Source organism: Mixophyes fleayi, chromosome 6 (assembly GCF_038048845.1).
Source record: "Mixophyes fleayi isolate aMixFle1 chromosome 6, aMixFle1.hap1, whole genome shotgun sequence".
Taxonomy (NCBI): Eukaryota; Metazoa; Chordata; class Amphibia; order Anura; family Limnodynastidae; genus Mixophyes; species Mixophyes fleayi.
This window is the reverse complement of record NC_134407.1, coordinates 71445055-71466102: the sequence shown is the minus strand read 5'-3', so window position 1 is coordinate 71466102 and position 21048 is coordinate 71445055. Positions and strand designations below refer to the sequence as shown.

The 21048-nt window shown below is 40.0% G+C and overlaps 1 protein-coding gene across 3 annotated transcripts in view; it reads right to left on the bottom strand.

The window, feature by feature from the left end:
- The window catches only part of SDK2 (sidekick cell adhesion molecule 2), a 482261-nt gene that overhangs the window by 280563 nt on the left and 180650 nt on the right, over positions 1–21048 (bottom strand). For all 3 annotated transcript variants that reach the window (XM_075216839.1, XM_075216840.1, XM_075216841.1), the window contains exon 2: positions 220–379. In XM_075216839.1, the coding sequence (XP_075072940.1) occupies positions 220–379 (160 nt within the window). The remainder of the gene's footprint in view (positions 1–219; positions 380–21048) is intronic.

The window sequence follows — 21048 nt, the reverse complement described above, 5'->3', positions numbered from 1 at the left end:
CTGCTCATATTAACATCTATATTCAGGTTGTTTGTTATCAGCTGTCGTAATGTTTTACAGTTATCGCTCCATGAGCCTGAGCACTGCAACAAAATGATTACAGGCTATACTTTGTCTCTAGTTAATTATTGAATCATGTTTTGTTTTTAGTACTGGTAGTCATATCTAGGTTAAACATTGGTGTACATTATTTGTTTACATATATATCAAATGACAGACCTGTATTCCAGGGAGAATTTGGTGAGCTCTTTATGGTCATGCAGCCATTTAAACTCCAGAGGCCAGCTACCCTCTGCCATGCAGGTAAGGACCAGCCGATTCCCCTCTAGATGCACTTGACTCCGTGCCGGCTCTGTCTTGAAGTACGGAGGGACGTCATCTAAAATAAAATGTATTCAATTATGAAATCAAGTGATAGTATGTAGGGAAAGTCATAGATCATTGGGAGAGACTCGATGCCTATATAAATGTACTAATTAATAAATGCAGCACTGAGAGAGAAGGGAATAACTATGAAATGCATTAATACAGCAAAGTACACAAGCTACACAAGTCACAGAAAAAGGGCTAAGAAGAACTGAGAACATGTACCACATTACAGAACGTGGGTTAGCCAAATTCATTATCACTCACCTCGGGCAACATACAGATATTAAATTAGCATAACACACAACCTACTGCAGAACACAACAAATACCACTAAGCACTAAAGATCATTGGCATGAAGGGTGAATATTTAATTATACTTCAGAGCCAGTTGTGTCTTATGTGGTGACAAAAAAATTGCATCCTACATTAACATACAAGGAGGCAGAGTGCATGATCCTGCAGTACAGACTAATAGGGGCATATTCAAATGTCCGGGCTACTCGCAAAAGTAACGCGGCGTTGAAAGTATTACCGTTATTACGGTAATTCTAACTCGGATTTCAGCTCACAGCTCCCTGAGCTGCGAGCTGAAAGCCGGCGTTAAAGGTACCATAATAACGGTAATTACGCCCACTATTACCGTTATGGTAATAGTGCGCAAGCCGTGCTACTTTTGCAAGTAACACGGACAATTCAATATGCCCTGTAGAATTAGTTTCTGATGTGATTGTTTTATTCATTTCCCTTTCAGCAAGGGCCCAGTGCAGGCTTAGGGTAACTGTGGGAGAATGCAGATTAAGAGATATTATATTATATTATTGGTCAATATTGAAAAATAGGTACATTTCCAAAGACAAACAAGTGTTCTACCATATTTGATTTTAGCCACTGGGTGGCAGCTTTTGTTGTCTGTACATCCGTTTACTGTAGAAGAACAATGTGATAGCACCTTTTCATGTTAATGTTAATTAACTAATTGATGCTAATTAACAGATTAATGTTTAATTCTATTTTAAAAAAATACCTGTAATAAGAGAATATTTGCCTAAGAAATGTATCTGTGTTTTTGCTTTAATATTATGAGCCCAGAATCCTGGTAACAATTGTCTAGGTTCAAATTTTTTCAAAATGTATTTCTAGTGGGGAAAAGGCAGCTTGCTGTGGCATCACAACACGTGGTCATTGGGGTCCAGTGCCACCGGGAGGCTTCTGAGTCAAATCACTATGCGCATGCACGGACCTTAGCCACGCATGTGCAACAGCGCTTTCTCCTTTCGTAGGCAGAGTTAGTCTACCAGTGACCATCACTGAGGATGGGGTTATCGCCAGGGTTTGCAGTGCAGTCCTGGCATGGTTAATAGTGGCGTTACATTGTTATGTATCATTACGAAATGCTGTTTGATAAATTGGCCTTTATATTGTGCTGAACACTTGTCAAGAGATGAATCCAGAAAAAATATTTTCTCTAGAGTTGATAACTTTTATGGTGGACCGATTGGGATAAAAAAAAAAAGGTTACCATGGTAGAATGACATAGTTCTAGTGCAACATTCCAGAATGTCAAGAGACAGTTTGTCCCCCGAGCCCCCGTGCTATGGTCTTATCTATTAAACAGCACATAATCCTGCACCCAATCTAAACTCCCATCAACAAGATAAGTCAGATGCACATCACAGACTGAATTTATTTCCCATTTAATATCCCATAATTTACACCTCATCAGGGGAGATTCTCCGCTTGATATCATAAATGGTTCGATTTCCCCCCGCTCTCTCAGACAGGATCCAGGATTACCATTTAAAATAATTCTCTGCCCATTCCTGCCCAGCATGCTCTAATCCTCTCTAACCAGTACAGCACAGCATTGCTTAGATAGCTTAGATAGCAAGACACATCAGCGGTCTAGGAGAGAGGTGGTTAAGGCAATTATTGTATATTTTTCATCTTGTCCTATGCGACTCGTTCACAGTTGGACTACCAAAGTATTGTATTGTGTTGTACAGGGAGAATACCAGTGAGAAATGAAATTCAAAATGAGCTGTTAACATGACTCCCACATTACACAGTGTTTTTTGTTAACCATACAGTCTGCCTGACAGTTGCAGGAGTCACATTGTTTGCAGGCTTCACTTCATACAGAATATATGCGTATTTTATTGCTTGTGACAAATGACTAAACAAATATTTATTTTAAGAAATCTTCAGGGCATGTTTATTAAAATGCGAAAAAGCCCTATTGCAGGCGAAATCAGGGGCCTGATTCATTAAGGATCTTAACTTAAGAAACTTCTTATTTCAGTCTCCTGGAAAAAAACATGTTACAATGCAAGGGGTGCAAATTAGTATTCTGTTTTGCACATAAGTTAAATACTGACTGTGTTTACATGTAGCACACAAATACTTGATAGTTTATTTGTACACTGAAATTTAAAGTTGATATTTGTGTGCTACATGAAAACACAGTCAGTATTTAACTTATGTGCAAAACAGAATACTAATTTGCACCCCTTGCATTGTAACATGGTTTTGTCCAGGAGACTGAAATAAGAAGTTTCTTAAGTTAAGATCCTTAATGAATCAGGTCCATACTTTTTAAGATATGCGACTACACTTATTCAGTAATTAACAAAGTTTCTGTAATTGAAGGTAGTAGATGGAGATACTCTTTACTACACTGTTAAAATATAATATCATATTTATTATTATTGTACATTATTACTTTATCTGCTGCCTTGACAGTCTTAACACCCAAACTAAGTGATAGTAATCTATAATTTATTATATTATCTCATATTTACTGCATAAATATTACCACTATACAGTGACAGACCTACACTGAAATGAGTCAACTTCAAATGACAGCAAGTTAAGATCCTTAATGAATCAGGCCCCAGGTGTCACTGGTTATGGGGCTTTTTTTTGTTTTGTCCGGTATACCAAAGGGTTACCACAGACGATAACACTACAATCACAGGAAGTAACACTCACTGGCAGTAAGATTCAAGTATTTAGCCAGTCTCACAGCGGTATATGAACCACCATCAATACTAGTTCTGCTATCCCCATCTCAGTATAATGATTGAAAAATTACTTGAATTTTTTTTAATATTATTTTGATTTACTTTTACAATATATTTATTTTTTTATTTGTCGAACTGAAAGATCAATCTGGACCTCCTCATACCTTCCATCATGCTCCATTTCGGCAGGGCAATCTTGATATGATAGAACTATCCCACCATCTACTTTGCCTCTGTTGCTTGTGACAATTCAGTGGTGGTTTTAGCCAAGAGGAGAAGATTTGGGGGCAGCCAATTGTGAGATACAGCCCCAGGGGTGTGATGTGGACACCCCCCGAACATGAATCGCGGCTCACATCATTTTGCATAATCAAGTGGGTGGGGTAGTGTGAAAAATGTGCTAATTGCCCACCAAGTATTCACTGAGGTGGGTTTGGCTTGATAATGGGATTTGCAAGCAGCTGAGCTCCCATGTGGAACAACTGTCTGCTTTCTTTGGAGTCTGGGAGGTGTCCACTTAAACTTAGGGCAGGCAGCTATGCTTTAACACCTCACAATTGTTTCTTGTTTTGCAGCGCAAACTTTCTTTTGGACCGAAAGCAGTTCGGCATCTTTGTGGTATTGTAACATATCTACTGCTATTTTATCCATCTCAAAATGCTTCAATATTTAATATATTGTAATAAATTAAGACAGAATCATGAATAAATACCATGGTTAATTTTTGGAATTGACAGTAAAAATATAATTTATATATTATCTCAATTGCATACAAATAACCATATTTAAAATTGTTCTGCAGTGTCATCTGATGTTGGCATTACTTGATCTAATAGTAAGCTCTTGGGACAAGACTTTTTTTTTCGTGCTGACATTCCCATGATTTCACCAGGCTCAGAAAAGCCCTTCATAAAATCTACATCGACTCAAAACCAATTGAGCACCTAACCTTCCATAGGATGTGATTCATACTCAGATGGTATGTATATTTGATGAGCTCAGGCTGGCCCTGGAGCCGATCTCAGCCGAACAAACTCCAAATTGTCAACTTAAACGTTTTAAATGTTTGATGTGCACACTCTACACGCAGGGAAACCAATCACCCACGGCTTATACATCCAGGGCCCCACCAGGAATTATTAATCAGAGGAAAGATATTTCACAGGAGCTGTGAAGCTGGATTGTTCACAGGGTAATTCACGTTATTGCAGAACTTTAAAACAGTATCATGTGGCGTGTTAACTCTTTAACACACAATGAGACCAAATAAAATAACTTCCCCAATTTATTATCCTACATTTATATAGCACCTACATATTAAACAGTTATTACTACAGAATAACATGCTTAACGGTTGATGTCATAAACAATAACCCGTTACTCATCCTTAACACTATCATATAAAAAAAGGACACCGCATGGAACTTGTAGGCAAATAGAAAGTCGTTTATTTAACTCAGCACACACGCTATATGGTGGGCTAGAACACTGTTAGCATATTAGCAAAGGTCCAATGCTAATCTGGATGTCCCATCGCGGTCACTTACACTCCTGATATCAATACTTATACACAAATTTACCTGAGCACACCCTTGTCATATGTCTTTAAATGGCGACAATAATCCCAGGCATTCCAGAACCCGAACCCTTCTGGGCTAATCGTAATGCAACCACAAGCCAGCCTGCAGGGGCACTACTTGCATCAAACCTAAGCTGACTCTTCGAACGGGTTCCAAATGGAAGGAAGGAATGGAAGGGCAGCTTATCCTGGATCCAAGAGAGCAAGGTCACTCCTCCAAGGAACTTTATAGCTTTACCCTTAAGCTTTCCCTCATGACACCCACATTGGGCGTTCCCAAAGCTTCTCTTGTTCAGTTAACCCTTAGTGAGGTCCAAAATAGTTATTTACACAAACCTCAGCATTTAATTTCCCTCTGGCTTATTCCATCCCTCAGTTCTAATATTATTGGGTCATCATTCACAACAAAGTATTTACCATGCTGCGGTTGCACTGGGAGTCCCAAGAAGACCCCCCCCCTCCTCCCAAAAATTTGGCGAATAGAGTAAACATAGCACAAACCAGAGAGGCATCAGCTGGGTCTCATTGTACAAACCAAGTAACGCCATCTTGATGGTGATACTTTGGCCTAATACTGCAAAACCATTGTCCCCATAGTAGTCTATTGGAACCACATTAAGGGCTGGTAAATAGGTTAAGGCTGGAAAAATTATTAGATTTCTATGGCGTTAACCATTTTGGCATTTACATTGGCATTTTGTCTCTTCCCCCTTGTTAAATAGACTGACAAATCTTTTAGTTCTCATTGGAGCTTACAGTCTAAAGGGCTTATTTATGATTAAGCAGTGATAGGATTAGTTTTCTATCACTGCTTATTGCAGCAGTAGAAAACTTCCTATCACTGAAGCTTACCATAAATTTTTTACAGGAGCAGCTGAGTGATAGATACTCAGCTCTACGGTGATACTGTCTGGCATCAGTAAAAGGGAGTCTTGCCACTTTACCAGCCAGTCTTGGGTCCAACAGCGTATTTGTGACTCGGCTTGCAGACTTGCCAATGCCCAGTGGAACTGGAAGCCCCCACTTTTGTTGACATGATTGCATAACTGCACAGGGGGAGGAGGGGGCATAGTGATGGAAACCACTGCGTCTCTCTTACCCCTTGGATCTCTCCTCCAGGATTTTCCGGAGGCTGTTGGCCACTGGCTACAAGCTGTAAGAAGTCTTATTTATCCTATCTGCAACCTCTGCTAAAACATTATGTTTCTGACTTCCATTTCTACTTTTAGCTATATAATTATAGAAATCAGGCAAAGCTGTTTATTAGAATTAAAGTTTAGATCGAAAACTCTGCTGGACAGAAATCACTTCTTATCTGATAGATGGTGCCTTGCTCTTATAGTTATATTAATCTGCAAACAGAAGCCATGAATGAATTGTTTTGGCATTATATAAATAAACATATACGTAGGTTCTTCCCACATAGCATAGTAATACAAGTGATCTATGACATTAATAGGTTGCCTGAGTGTACAAGAGAAAAGCAGCTTAATTCAGCAAATGCTAATAGAAAGCAGAGAAAGGATAACCACAGATTTAGTTGTCTAAACAGCAAGGAAGCATTTCTTTACAGTACAAAGGAGTATAGGTTGGTACTTTAAATTGCTAGGATTTAAAACATTTTTAAAATACATCCTAAAATTGCATTTATAAAAGTTATTTGTTCATATATAATACCATAATAAAAGAGTCTGTGTATCATAACTGATTAACTGATGTTCCACTTCCCACTCATGTAAAGAAATACAAAATATCAGATAAAAAAAAATTATGGGGTCTAATTATTACAGTGCTTCTCCCTATCTATTAAGGGCTACCGGCGTACCATCGCTGGCTGAAGCCCCTGCTGGTGAACATATTTGCAGGACGTCTCCCAGCGAAAGTCTCCACATGCAATAAGTGGCGATAAAAAGTCTTTGTTATCGCTGCAACATAGTAAATAGTCTGTACAAGTTGTATTCATCTACATGCCAACTGTCCCAATTTAAGGACACCTCCGATTTCACAGACCTTGAAGTGGGAGGTTGTGTGGGCATAAAAAGTGGTTCCGTGGAAAGCAATATTTATGAAAGTGCTTATGCCTATGCAGATGCACACATCCACATTGTGCCCGTGGTGGGAATGGAAGGAGCATCCTAATGTAGGCCAGGTATAGTTAGGGCATGTTAACAGAACTGCGAGCTGATGCCGACCTGAACACAGATGCAGATATGCCTTTTTACAGCGCTATGTACAGCCTAGAGTCTGCAGCAAATACATGCTGATGATGATGGCAATAGCCAGCACTACTTAACCGCATACTTGCCTACTTTGGGAGAAGTTCTTTCCGGGAGAGGGGCGTGGTGCGGCCAAACGCAGCATTTTGGCCCCGCCCCCGCGACGGAAATGAGTTTGTCAGGGGGGCAGGGCCTAAATGACGCAATTCACTGCGAATCATGTCATTTTGAGACGCCAGTAGCGGGATGCGGAAGATTTGCCAGCTCTCCCGGGAGTCCGTGAGAACTGACCCGAATGTCAGGAGTCTCCCGGACTTTGCTGGAGATTTGGCAAGTATGCTTAACCGCTTCTGGTTGACTGATTGCAATTTCACCTCTAAAGCTGCTGGGTGCTTTCTTCATAGATCAAGCAGCAGTGGTCGAAGTGGATTCTGGATTCTGAATACCTAGCTAACTTTTGCACTTAAAGTGCACTAGCAAGGAGATTAGAGATGTAAGCTATGTTCAGCAAGATATAAAGAAAAATAAGTGTTTTAGGTGCTATAGACTGCTGTACACACAGGTGTTCAAAAATAACGCTAAAAGGGTAGACAGACGTCGTCCTTGCTTTTATCATAGTGGTTGAAACATGTTTTTAAAGCCTCCTTACAGCAAAGGGTACAGTGAGGCCCTCTATGAATGCTGTCATAGAACGACACTATACTAAGTGTTGCTGCAGGAAATACTGCAATTGATACAAAGCAAAACAAATGCTTATTAGAAGGTGTGTGAGCACAGGTCCACTCAATTAACATTGGTTTTGACTATCAGCATTAAAATGCCTTTACTAGGCTTTAAGGAAATGTATCATTACCACCCTTGTATATATGCCCAAACACTCAGGAGAAACAACTATTTACTAACAGTGAAGTGAGTTAATGGCACAGCTTCAAAGTAGAGATGGTTAAATATTATTGGTGGAATGTAATGGGACTTTGTACACATGCTCAGGGTGGATGCGGCTAGTTTCACTTAGTGAGCAGGAAATCAGTGCAAGCTTCCATACTTGTCTAGGGTGTTATTAAGAAGCAGCTGGATATGTGGAATATGATTTGGTATCATCAATACTGGGCTGTACATGTGGAATCTAGTGTGAGAGAACAACTGATAAATCACATGGATGGGCCAGATGTAGCTAAACATAGATGTGCCAGATTTTTAAAGTTTAGTTTTCGTCAAATCCCTACTAGCAAGATCATGGTAGCTGTCTAGTCAGATAGTCCTTAAGTCTAAGGGGTATATTTACTAAACTGCGGGTTTGAAAAAGTGGAGATGTTGCCTATAGGAACCAATCAGATTCTAGTTATCATTTACTTAGTACATTCTACAAAATGACAGCTAGAATATGATTGGTTGCTAGAGGCAACATCTCCACTTTTTCAAACCTGCAGTTTAGTAAATATACCGCTAAGGGTGCAATTTAATTAGTTGGAGTTCCTACAGAAAAATTTAGGAGCACACAAACAATTATATTTTGTTTGTAAAAACCTTTGGAATTATTCTGCATACATTAGTGATAAATTCTCTAAAAGGGAAAGTACTGCGAAGGAAAAGCCTGATAGATTAAGTGAGGTTAAGATTTTATTAGTATAAATAAAAAATTGCACTTACAAGCAACAGTAATATAACAAAAGTTTAACCTGCTGACTTGGTTCATCTTGCAACACATTTCTGAAACAGCATTAATAGAACAGGTATCACAGGAGTACAAGTACCAACACTTCAATTAGTTAATAGGCTTCCCATGCAATTCCAGCCTGCTGATGACATCTAGCTTCCAGTGTACCTTTCAGTCAAATTAACAGAGAACCCTGTGTTATCTAGTCGCTCAGCCTAAGCAGTGATTGGGAAGTACTGTCCAATTTGACCACCTCTGATGGTCCATTTTGGATATCAAGTCTTGCATTTGGCCTAGTGACATTTGAGTGGCAGGCTTAAGACTGATCCCACCACATTTAACTTCTTCAGGCAAGAATTCAAGGTTTAGTCACATCTCAGCAGTTATGGGATAGTCAGAGAGATATAGAGACTTCTGATAGTCAGAGAGATGGACACATATGGAAAAGATTCATGTACAGTCTTTGAAAACAAAATTGTTTTTCGTTGGACCACAAATTGTCTTTGCCAAGAAGTCTTTTTATTGAAAGCAGAGCAGCAAGCATGCCAGTTTCCTTTCTACCATCTATCTTGTACCTGCCACCTGTACACAGGGAGGCAGCCATTGTGTGGGCTGAACAAAATTCAGCCTCTAAGTTCACTAGGAACTTTGTGCCTCCTACTTCAGGGATATCACTAGTTCCTGGGGAGACGATAGGCTGTATTGTACTGAACATCAGTTCAGCTCAACAAATGGTATATCACACCTCCCAACATTGTAGTACCTGAAAGAGGGCATGGCCACATCATTACAGATGGCGTGATCATGTTCTGATGGCGGGGTGGCCATCACCCAATGATGTGCCTAGCTCTCTCATAGCTCTAGGCCACTCGTTAACCCCAATTGCTCTCCACAAAATACCCTGTCATTGCTGTGCACACTGCTATGTAGCACAGCAGTGAACGGAACATACCTCAAAACATTTTTGCCCAATTGGGACAAAGCTGTCCTGATCCGGACGGTGGGACAGAGCCTTCAAGTAGGGACTGTCCTGCCTAAATCAGGACATTTGGGAGGCATGTTATGTGCATGCAACTTTAACACTATTATCCTTTTTTCCATTTCTCTTTGGGGACAACAGCAGGCATAGCCAGTTTCACTAGAGAAGGACATAGTTTTCTGCTGCTTGTAAATGTTATTTTTTTCTTTGCAGACCCTCTGGCTGACCAGGGATTAAACAAGAGGAATTAGTTAATATTTCATGATACCATTACTGTGCCTTTGGTGAAGATGGATTTTTGCTGTTCTTAGGCATGCACATAACTGTCACTCACTCAGATAAAAACCTTACACCTTGATAATGTTCCTGGGAGTAACCAAGCGTTGTTTAGTGTATTTATTGGGGTTTTATTATTTTTAATAAAATTTTGTGGTTTTGTAAACATTTTTTTTTGTGGTACCACAGTCTCAGCCAACCATGGGTGTCAGGGCATGTTGGCACTTGTGGTTCTCCAAGTGCCAGCATGCCCTGGCTGCCATGGGTATGCTGGTGCTTGTAGTTATACAAGCATCAGTATGCCCACACTGTTTAGGGCAGCCCGGGCTGGCTGGGACTTGTAGTTCCACAAAACCAAATGAAGTCCGTTTGTTTTTTCAACTTTATTTTCGCCGATGTTACCCTACACCCACTGCCCAGGGGTATAGGAAGAACCCTAGTGCTTTCAGCACTGGGCTGGCTGTTCCTAGCAGGGGGGGGGGCGGGTGCTCGTTTTTTTCCGCAGACCCCACTCACTAGGGAATTTAGCCCAACGCTGAACAGCCTGGGATTGGTGTGTCATTATGACTATAGTGCCACCCACCCCAGGCTGGTTTGCCTAGTGCTGGTTGAGTGAAAATTTTTCACGGCAAACCAGCAGTAGGCTGGCAGCACTAGGGTTAACAGTGGTCGGGCGGGGGGACCCCACAAATTTTTGTTTGAACACTTATCTATTTTTAAACTTTTTAAAGCCGCAGTGACCCGCTTTATAGACAGACAGTTTAACAGTGATGTGTTTACTAATCTTGCAGCTAGAAAGCACCATATTGTATATGGGAATTTTAACCTAAACACAGGAGAGCTAGCTACACACGGGAGTGTTTGACATGGCAGCAAATCGCCAGAGATGACCAGCGATTTTAAGATCAGAGTAAAAATTGCAGCTTCATAGATCTGGCGACTTGGGGACTAAAATCGCGGGTTATCAATCGCGATTTGCCGCGATTTGAAATCGCTGAAAAAAAATCGAACCTTGATACATTTACCCCCTGGTCTGCTGGGGGAAGAAGGATGTCATCTAGTCACTGGCTGCGAATACTAACTGCGCAATAGTTGTAGAAGAATCCCGCTGCCACCACTAGGCTCCTTCACAGTAGAACCGCTTACTTCTGGGGTAGCTGGTATAGCTGGTACAGCACCTCTTTTCTATGGGTTTGCTGGTACCTCCTGACCACTTACTATGGACATATATATATATATATATATATATATGTTGTTCTTAAAAAAAAAGACTAAAAAATGCTTTATTTTAATAATAAATCATTTTTTCCTATCATCATCTATACTTGTACTTCTGCTGTCCTTGTTAAATTGGCGTCCCCATTCTTTGCCTGATGAAAGTTATCACTTGTGATAGCCGGCAATAGCCTTAACTGACCCGGAGGCTTTGTTTAATGGGGAGAAGCCCAAAATCTGAAATGACGTTTTCACCAGATTTTGAGCTTCTCATTTTAAAAAGCCCTTGGGCATGTGAAGACTTATATAGCTTTGCCAGAGCAAGTATGAAGAAGTCTATATACCATGGACAGCGACTATTTACCTTGGAAAGGATGGCAAAGACCTGAAGAAAAGCCATGAAATAAATAAATATATTTGGAAGCCGGATCATGCTTACACAGATTGATCTCAGACTGGCCTACGATGTGGTAAGAGTACTCATATTGCTTCCACCTATTAAATGGTAAATTCCATAAAGAGAAGGTTCTCTATTGCAGCGATAATTACTGATAGAAAATCTTTCATATCGCCTGATATTGTTAAATAGGCCCCTATGTTACAAAGAAACCATTTTAAAGTGTACCGATATGAGAGTGAAAATTATATTTTCTTTCTTGATAAGTAAATTTATAAAATATAACTTTAAATGATAAAGACCAGATATATTTCTGCTTGCATACTGGAATTTGAAGAAAAAACCATGTCAGTCATCTGCTAAGAAAGATAAGAAAACCCACCTTCATAATCATATAATCTGAAGACTGCAAGGAGACAATGCCTAGTTCAGTCATCTTCTAAGCTAGATAAAGAAAACTCACCTTTATTACCACATATGGACTTTAGCATTTGCTACTCTATGCTTTACATTTATTGGACAACAGCCTAATTCAGAGTATATATAAACGAGCAAGGCTATAAAGTAGCCAGAGCTGACTCTGAAACTTAACCACGTGTCTGAGTTTAATTTTTCTACTCTCCAGTCGACTGTCACATTTGCTGTTATTGGGAAATCAGGTTATCAGAGGGGCACCAAGCCTCGGTACCCCGACATCAGCATATTATCTACTCTCAGTGGAGACAGATTTTGCCTTGTGCCTCAGTGATGTCTCTAGTGAATTGATAGGCTGCATTCTCAGAATGGTTGTGGTCACTGTGTGTAGGTGGTGGGTACACTTTCAGTGACATGCATATAGCATAGTTGCTTACTCTCCCGGAATGTCCAGGAGACTCACAAATTTCTAGTAAATTAAATTGAGGGGGTTGGGCGGCCCTGCCCCCTTTTGGTATAGACCAAAATGGTGACGCCAGGTTATTGGATGGGGCCAATGATGCGATTGAGCTAAATTTGTCAAACAGATTTGACCATGTCGGAGCTGGCTCGAACACGTTTGAAATAAATGTAATACATGTTGGCAGGTATTAATAGCTAACCTGTTTGAAAGTTAAAAAACTTTTTTTAAAAACTTTTTCTTTGTTTCACCAAACCTTTTAGTGAGTATGTGTGAATGAGCCCATTCGAATTGGGGTCTGATGACGATTGTACTGCAAATATATCTAATACTATTGAATCTAATTTTGACCCAATTTGAAATTTTCAAGCACTCCTAGCTACATGTTTAGGGGGAGATTCAATTCAGCACGATGTGTCTCTGGATCATCCACAGAGATAAATCGCACCAATGTTATGCTAGGAATCTCCGCTCATGTTTCCTCGCATCCTATAGAGGTGAGCAGAAAAGAAACTCCTACCGTAATGGCTGACAATGTGAGCAGCCGGACATCACAGTGATGTCCGTGTTGCAATTGAATCTGCAATTGTCGCCGTTTTCCGCAGCATTAAAACTACTACCATTATTACGGTAATAGTTAGCTGGATTTCAGCTCGCGGCTCAGGGAGCTGCGAGCTGAAATCCAGCGAGAAAACTACTGTAATAACGGTTTTTACGCGCACTATTACTGCACTAATTGTCTGCATTTCCGCCGACAATTGAATATGCCCCTTAGTGACCATTCTAAATTTAGAAATTGGACTCTAATACATTTGTTTTTTCCCTCAGATGGGATGGAAGTAAGAAGAAAGTATAAAAATATATAATAATAATAATAATAATAATAATAATAGTAATAATAATAAAACATTTTGAGTTTGATGAGCTAACATAGTTAGACCATGGGACTTAAAATGATCAACATCCTTATGTGATTATTGGAGGGACTTAAATACCAAACCTCCAACTATGCCAAGTAGCTGTTGAGTTCAAAACATATGAAATTCTGACCAGGAAATATGAACTAAAAACCAAGTAAAATCACGGCAGAATCAGTGTTTGTTATATGGCCAGCTAAAAATACATTTTGTTCCCCAGAGCAAATGGTGCCACCAATAAGAAAAGATGTAGCTCAACAGTAACAAAATCCAGCTACTTGGCAGACACAGACTACTAAACAATACCATTACAAACTGCAAGCATACCTGGCCACCTTACAATAAAGGGGTTGATTACAATGTAGAAGAATATTCCTCTGCAAACATTTTACAGTATGCCACAAATTTCTGTGGACCACCTATTGGAGATAAACAAACTGCAAGCGTAGGAAAATAGAGCTTTTTGATTGGATAATGCCAGGATTGTGTTAATAAAGATGCAATGTATTTTGCTGCCTCTCCAAAGGATTAGTACTTCACATTGTGCTGACTTTACGGTTTCTCTTCCAAAATCACATACTCAATCAGCAGTGAAAAGGGCAGCAATGCCAGAGCATTGGCAACTGAGCTCTACAAAACTTTTGGGAGCTCAATAATACAAAAGTACAATAGAAAGTGTTATGTGGAGTTAAAAAAAATTACAAGAAAAGCAGACTTGACACAGAAGACAGAACATATTAAAGTATAAGCTTAAGGGCTTGTTCTCACACATGCACTGGGAACATGGATAAAATAAAAACATATAAAAATTATCCTGCGTTCGGATGCAATTTAATTAGTTTTTGAGTAGTTTTATATATATTTAATTTTAGAATGCATTGGTGAGCTTGACACTGTTGACACGTATACGTCCTATTTCATGTATTTATTAACACATGAAAAGTGCTCAAATAGCAGATTGATGTGAACAAGCCCTAAAGGACCACTGAACTTAAAATGCAAGGGGTCTACTTATCAATGAGAGAGAATCCATTCCCTACCAATCCAGAAAAAATTTAGTTTTTCTAGGATTTGGGCTTCTGTCTTTTTAACCACCCAGCCGGTGAAAACTATCGCTGGGTATCACCTATGTAAAAAGGACAGTGACCATAGTTCAATTAGTCCAATAAAGCATTTTTTCTCTTTTTCTTTTTTAAATGAAGTTATTGTTTTGATTTTTTTTAACTTTACTATTTTTCTTTAATGAATCTGGAAGCAGGATTCCAGTGTACATGCGAGAAACTGAGCAAGCTGGCTCACTCATACAAAATTTGTGATCCTTTCGGACAATTCGGGAGAATAGGAAAGTATGAGGTACAAGGTTACATACATTGTCAAATAACTTGTCAGGTGTCTGGTGCTTAAGACCTTCGCTATGTGAGATACATATCACACCCCCAAGCATCTAATCAATAATCCATACTCTGGCTATACAAAATATGTGTATTTTTAATTTCAGTTCTCTGACACCTGCCCCAGCCAGCCACTTGTTGCTCAGAACATAAGGTGCTGAGATTCATACTTCTGTTTACAACAGCAGGAAAAGAGCTTGGAGGGAGTATCTCATAACTGGCAGAAGTTCTAGACTCTAGACCCCTGTCATTTTGCTAATTTGGGGGAGGATAGGAATTAGAGTATAATCTTTCTTCTGGATAGCATGACCCCCGATCCTTCCAGCCAATCGAGTCTTTCCAATGTTTGACCAAGCTACTCTAATATTTTGATCTACACTCCTTTTTGACTGCTGCGATTCGGATCAGTGCTTCCAAGAATGGGAATGTTGGGGCTACAGACACACACACACACACATTTTGTTCATATTCCATCAATTTGTATTTTAGGTTTAATAGACCTTTTAATTATATCATACATACTACACTGTACGTAAAAGCGAATAATGGGATGATTAACTCTGTCAGATGAAGGAAAAAAACCTAAATAAATTCCAATACATCTAGAGAAACTCATCTATATACAAAGTAAAAAAGCTGCATATACCAATGTGCCTAACAAGCAGTACTCTGCATAAATCTCTGTATGCATACCTAGCAATGCTCCCCTGGTCGTAGCTTACCGTAATACACACACCTACCAGGGAGAAAGTGATCTTGTTCCCTGCACTAAAAAAAGGAAACATCAGCCGCATAAATATGTTGAAGCACAAGAGAAAATAGGAGTGTCCCATAAACACGCAGAGAACGAGAACAAAGGGATAGGATGCTGTTTTTTGATAGCCATGCCTAAAGCACCAGGCCGACTCCTCTACCCTTCCCCTAAATACACCCCTGCAAGTCCTCAAGTATTATTTCAATATTCTGGTAGTAGGGCAAAATTCCTTGCTGGTGGGACAGCTATTATAATTAGGACTGTGCAGCCTAAATCAGGCAGTCGGTAGGTATATATGTTCCTGATAAAGGATACTGTCCAGCTACAAAAAGAAAAGTTATAATGTGAGAATGCAGTTTATCAATTCATTAGAAACCAGTAACATCAGAGGCAATTTGTGCAAAAACAAGGGGGATTCATAAGCAAAAACACAAGTGGCTTAATTTCTGAAATGCAAAATAGATCGACGTGCACAGCTAAATCCTCTCTGGTGATGCACCTTGCTTTACGGAACAAGATAGCGGTGCTGGAAGAGGAGCAGAAGTCTGCAGTGGCTGAAGTTGGGTCGTGTAAGGACATTCCTTGCCCATTACGGAGCAAGTGCATCCATGTGTGCTTAGTTTTGTGCACAGCCATTTCCATTCCTTAAAATGATTATTCAATTAATAATTTGTTTGCACCAGCTCTGAGCTGTTGATCTAGTAACATGACTTTAAATGGGCGTTTTTTGGGTCTTCTAGTTGCCTGTCAACAGAGAAGTGCATACAATGGACACACTTTGCCCATTGTATTAAAAAAATAAAAATAAAGCAGTTGACTACCTCTAAATTGTTGAAAGTTGGACTTTTGATGTGACATTTACACTTTGCGGGTCTGATTCATCAAGGCTAGCATTCTGAGCACAAACTGCATTCAGTATTATACGCACGTATTTAGGCTTTGCGCACTCCCGAATTCAGCAAGATATAAACACCACAACAAGAATTTAGTAGCTCTATGGAGAACCACGTGCCGCAGTATGAGTTATTGAAAGATGCAAGGTTTATTTATAAGCTAGGGGGTTTCCCATGTTTTTCACTAACGTGTGAAATCCCCCTAGCTTATAAATAGACTTTGCGTCTTTCAATAATTCATTCTGCGGCGCGTGTTCCTCCATAAGGGTACTAAATTCTTGTTGTGGTGTTCAGGGTTTCTTATTTTGCCAAGCAGTATCCTGAGGATTATTTGGGGTTCTTCAAGAAAAAAGAAAAGAATATTGATTGGGGTTTTCTTTTAATGAACAACTAAAGGACCTTAGATGTTATTTTTCTGGACACCTACAGGACCTTGAAATGTTTTGTTTTTTATTATGCACTCAAGGTTTAAGGTTTGAAACCTTACAAGACTGGATACATTACAGATGAAGAAAACAGATGGTAAGTATATCTGGGATTTTAACATCTTCAATATAATTATGAGGAGTGTGACTTATTTACATTTTATGTAGTTTTTTTATTTGTATTAAAATAGTGTATTAAAGAGGAATGTGTTTAATGTAAATATTAGTTTGTGTTATTACATGGCTCAGCGAGCCCTGGGTGTCAGGGTATGGTGGCACTTGTGGTTCTCAAACTGCCACCATGCCCTGGGTATGCTGGTGCTTGTGGGAAGAGCCCTAGTGCTTTCACTACAGGACTGGGTGACCACACACTGCCCCCCACCCGATTGTACAGCTACAAACTTTAGGCTGGTAGTACAAGGGCCAATATCATTAGAAGGGAGGACCCCACAATTTTTTTTTAATTCTCTCTTTAAACACAGTAAAGAGTTTGTGGGGCCACTGAACCTGCCAGCTCAACTTAGACTAGCCCCAGAGCTAGTGAGGCAGAAATACAAATAACTTTTACGGCCTAGAGCTGGTTTTGGACGTGGCTGCGTGCGAGGAGAGAGGTTCAATAGTTGTGAAGAAGTCTTCAGGACGTCCAAGAATGTCCAGCAGGCGCCAGGACTGCCTCCTAAAGTTGATTCAGCTGCGGGATCGGGCACTACCAGTGCAGAGTTTGCTCAGGAATGCCAGCAGGCAGGTGTGAGTGCATCTGCACGCACAGTGAGGCAAAGACTTTTGGAGGATGTCCTGGTGTCAAGAAGACCAACAAAGAAGCCACTTCTCTCCAGGAATAACATAAGGGACAGACTGATATTGTTGCAAAAGCAAAGGGTACAGGGATTGGACTGCTGAAAACCGGGGTAAAGTCATTTTCTCTGCTGAATCCTCTTTCAGATTGTTTGGGGCATTTGGAAAAACGCTTGTCCTGAGAAAGAAAGGTGAGCACTTCTCTCCAGGAAAAACATCAGGGACAGACTGATATTCAAAAGGTACAGGGATTGGACTGCTGAGGACTGGAGTAAAGTCATTTTCTCTGATTTCAGATTGTTTGGTGCATCTGGAAAAACAATTGTCCGGTGAAAAAAAGGTGAGCGTTACCACCAGTCCTGTGTCATGCCAATAGTAAAGCCTCCTGAGACAATTCATGTGTGGGGTTGCTTCTCAGCCAAGGGAGTGGGCTCACTCACAATTTTGCCTAAGAACACAGCCATGAATAAAGAATGGTACCAAAACATCCTCCAAGAGCAATTTCTCTCAACCATCCAAGAACAGTTTGGTGACAAACAATGCCTTTTCCAGCATGATGGAGCACCTTTCCATAAGGTAAAAGTGATAACTAAGTGACTCGGGGATCAAAACATCGCAATTTTGGGTCTATGGCTAGGAAACTCCCCAGACCTTGATTAGGCAAAATGAGCGGCCATCAGTCAGCATGTGGCCCAGAAGTTGATTGACAGCATACCAGGGTGAATTGCAGAGGTCTTCAAAAAGAGGGTCAACACTGCAAATATTGAATCTTTGCATAAACTTAATGTAATTGTCAATAAAAGCCTTTGACACTTATTAAATGCTTGTAATTTTACTAAACTATACCATAGCAACATCTGACAAAAAAGGTCTAAAAATACTGAAGCAGCAAACTTTGTGAAAACCAATACTTGTGTCATTCTCTAAACTTTTGGCAATCACTGTATATTGCCTACAGCAAAATGCCCCTTCCCTGCCCAGTTCACTCCCCAAAGCTGTACCATGTAGTAACTGACCTTTGCGCTTACAGGCGCAGGGAACAGGCCTGCAGTCACAGCCATATCTGCCTGTTCTAGGCATGCGCAGAGTGGTTTTGCGCACTATGAACCTCATTTAGAGTCGGACGCAAAGTCTGTTTAGGCGCTAGTGTCCAAGATGCAGGCGGATTTGGTGCTTTCTGCACACGCATGATAGTGTTTTTTTGTTGGATGCGCCTAAAACGGACTTTGTGTCCGACTCTAAATGAGGTCCTCTGTGCTCATAATTGGCAGATACGTGCCTTTATGAATCAGGCCCAAATATGCAATGGAACAACATGATTGAAATAATATGGTTATACATTCCATTGAACATAAATAGATTAGTAATATGAAAATGTATGTAGAAGCAAAAAGTATACTTGGATTAATGGATGGTATCTGGATAATGTCAGCATGGACAGGATAATAATGACATACAAAGGTTACTTATATTGGTACCCAGAGTTAATCATGGTGATGATACAGAATAACATAGGCTAACAGGTTTTCCCATTGTATATAATGTGTATCCGTGTTTGAGCATCAGTTGAAACTGCATTTATATTGTTTTGACAGGAGAAATATTTCCTGTCATTGACCTCTTCTCTCTACTTTAATTCAAGGCCAGCGACCTCTCTCATGGGTCTTTGGATAATCTTTTAGGGGTTGCAGGGGTTAGTAGGCAAACGGCAGAGTCATATCTCAGCAAGCTGCCTAGTGTTAGGAGGGCTGTAGGAATTACACTGTTCTGGGAGGGCAGTGCAGGATTGAGCGAGGAAGCAGCGTTTGTGTGAGGCTCAGCATACAAATCTGCTATAAAGTCCTGTGTAAACAGATATGTGTGCGTGTAATACTAGTGTACAGAGTGGATACTGATTTGTTCTGCGGAGATACTGTGAATCTCTTAGCAGCCATCTATGCTTGAGCAGGTATTATAGACCTAGGGCCTGATTCATTAAGGTTCTTAAATGTAGAGGATTCTCATTTCAGTCTCCTGGACAAACCCATGTTACAATGGAAGGGGTGCAAATAAGTGTTCTGTTTTACACATAAGTTAAATACTGACTGTTTTTTCATGTAACACACAAATATCAACTTTAAATTTCAGTGTACAAATAAGCTATCAAATATTTGTGTGTTACATGAAAAAACAGGCAGTATTTAACTTATGTGTAAAACAGAACACTTATTTGCACCCCTTCCATTGTAACATGGTTTTGTCCAGGAGACTGAAATGAGAATCCTCTTCATTTGAGATCCTTAATGAATCAGGCCCCTAGTCCGCAAAGGGTCAATTTGTAAAGTGGAACTAAATAATACAAGTAAAAAAATGAAATAACTTATTTTTAAATGGCATGCAAGACAAATCTACCCAATACAAGTGGCATTTTATAAAGTCGAACACTAGTTCCACCACCTCACCCTTTCTTTCTTGCAGCAGTTATTATTAGGTAATAACAGAAATGTTTGGCCGCATGTTTTAAATAATGATAAGTAAACAAGTAAAAAGAAACATAGCTGTAACATACACTGCTGCTTAATTATTTAAATTTTCAGAGTGCAGTATGTGTATGTGTGTGTGTATGTATGTGTATATACATATATATATATACAAGTTAACCCGTGCATGATACTCATGCATTCTAGTCAAATCAAGCTACTTAAGGTGTTAAAAAGGTTCTTGTCATGCATTTGGGCCTAGCCCAGGCCTCCTCAGGGGAAGAGCGTTACTTCCCGACGCAAGCGCCCTTTTTTAACGTGGTTTTGTCCACATGTCACCATCTCATCATTTTTCTCCATCACCTCATCCTTCATCTTCATCGCCACATCCTTCATCAAGCTACTTAAGGTGTTAAAAACTCCCCACTGTCACCCCCGGCAACCACCGACTCCCAACTGTCACTTCTCCTTCAAGAAATATATAGGTCAGTGTATAACTCTGCCCAGCAGGTGGCGCTGCAGCTTGGTGGTTTTTTTCCACACACGCCACTAGGCATTTATATAGTAGATATGTATATATACACACATACATATACACACACACGCATACAGTATATAAAACATGATTCCTTGGACAGGCCACCTTCTTCCATTGCTCCATAGTCCAGCTCTGGCGTTCACATGTCCATTATAGGCACGTTTTGGTGGTGGACAGAGGTCAGCATAGGCACTCTGACCAGTCTGCGGCTACACAGCCCCAAACACTAATCTGTGAAGCACTGTGTGTTCTGACACCCTTCTATCATAGCCAGCATTAACTTTTTCAGCAATA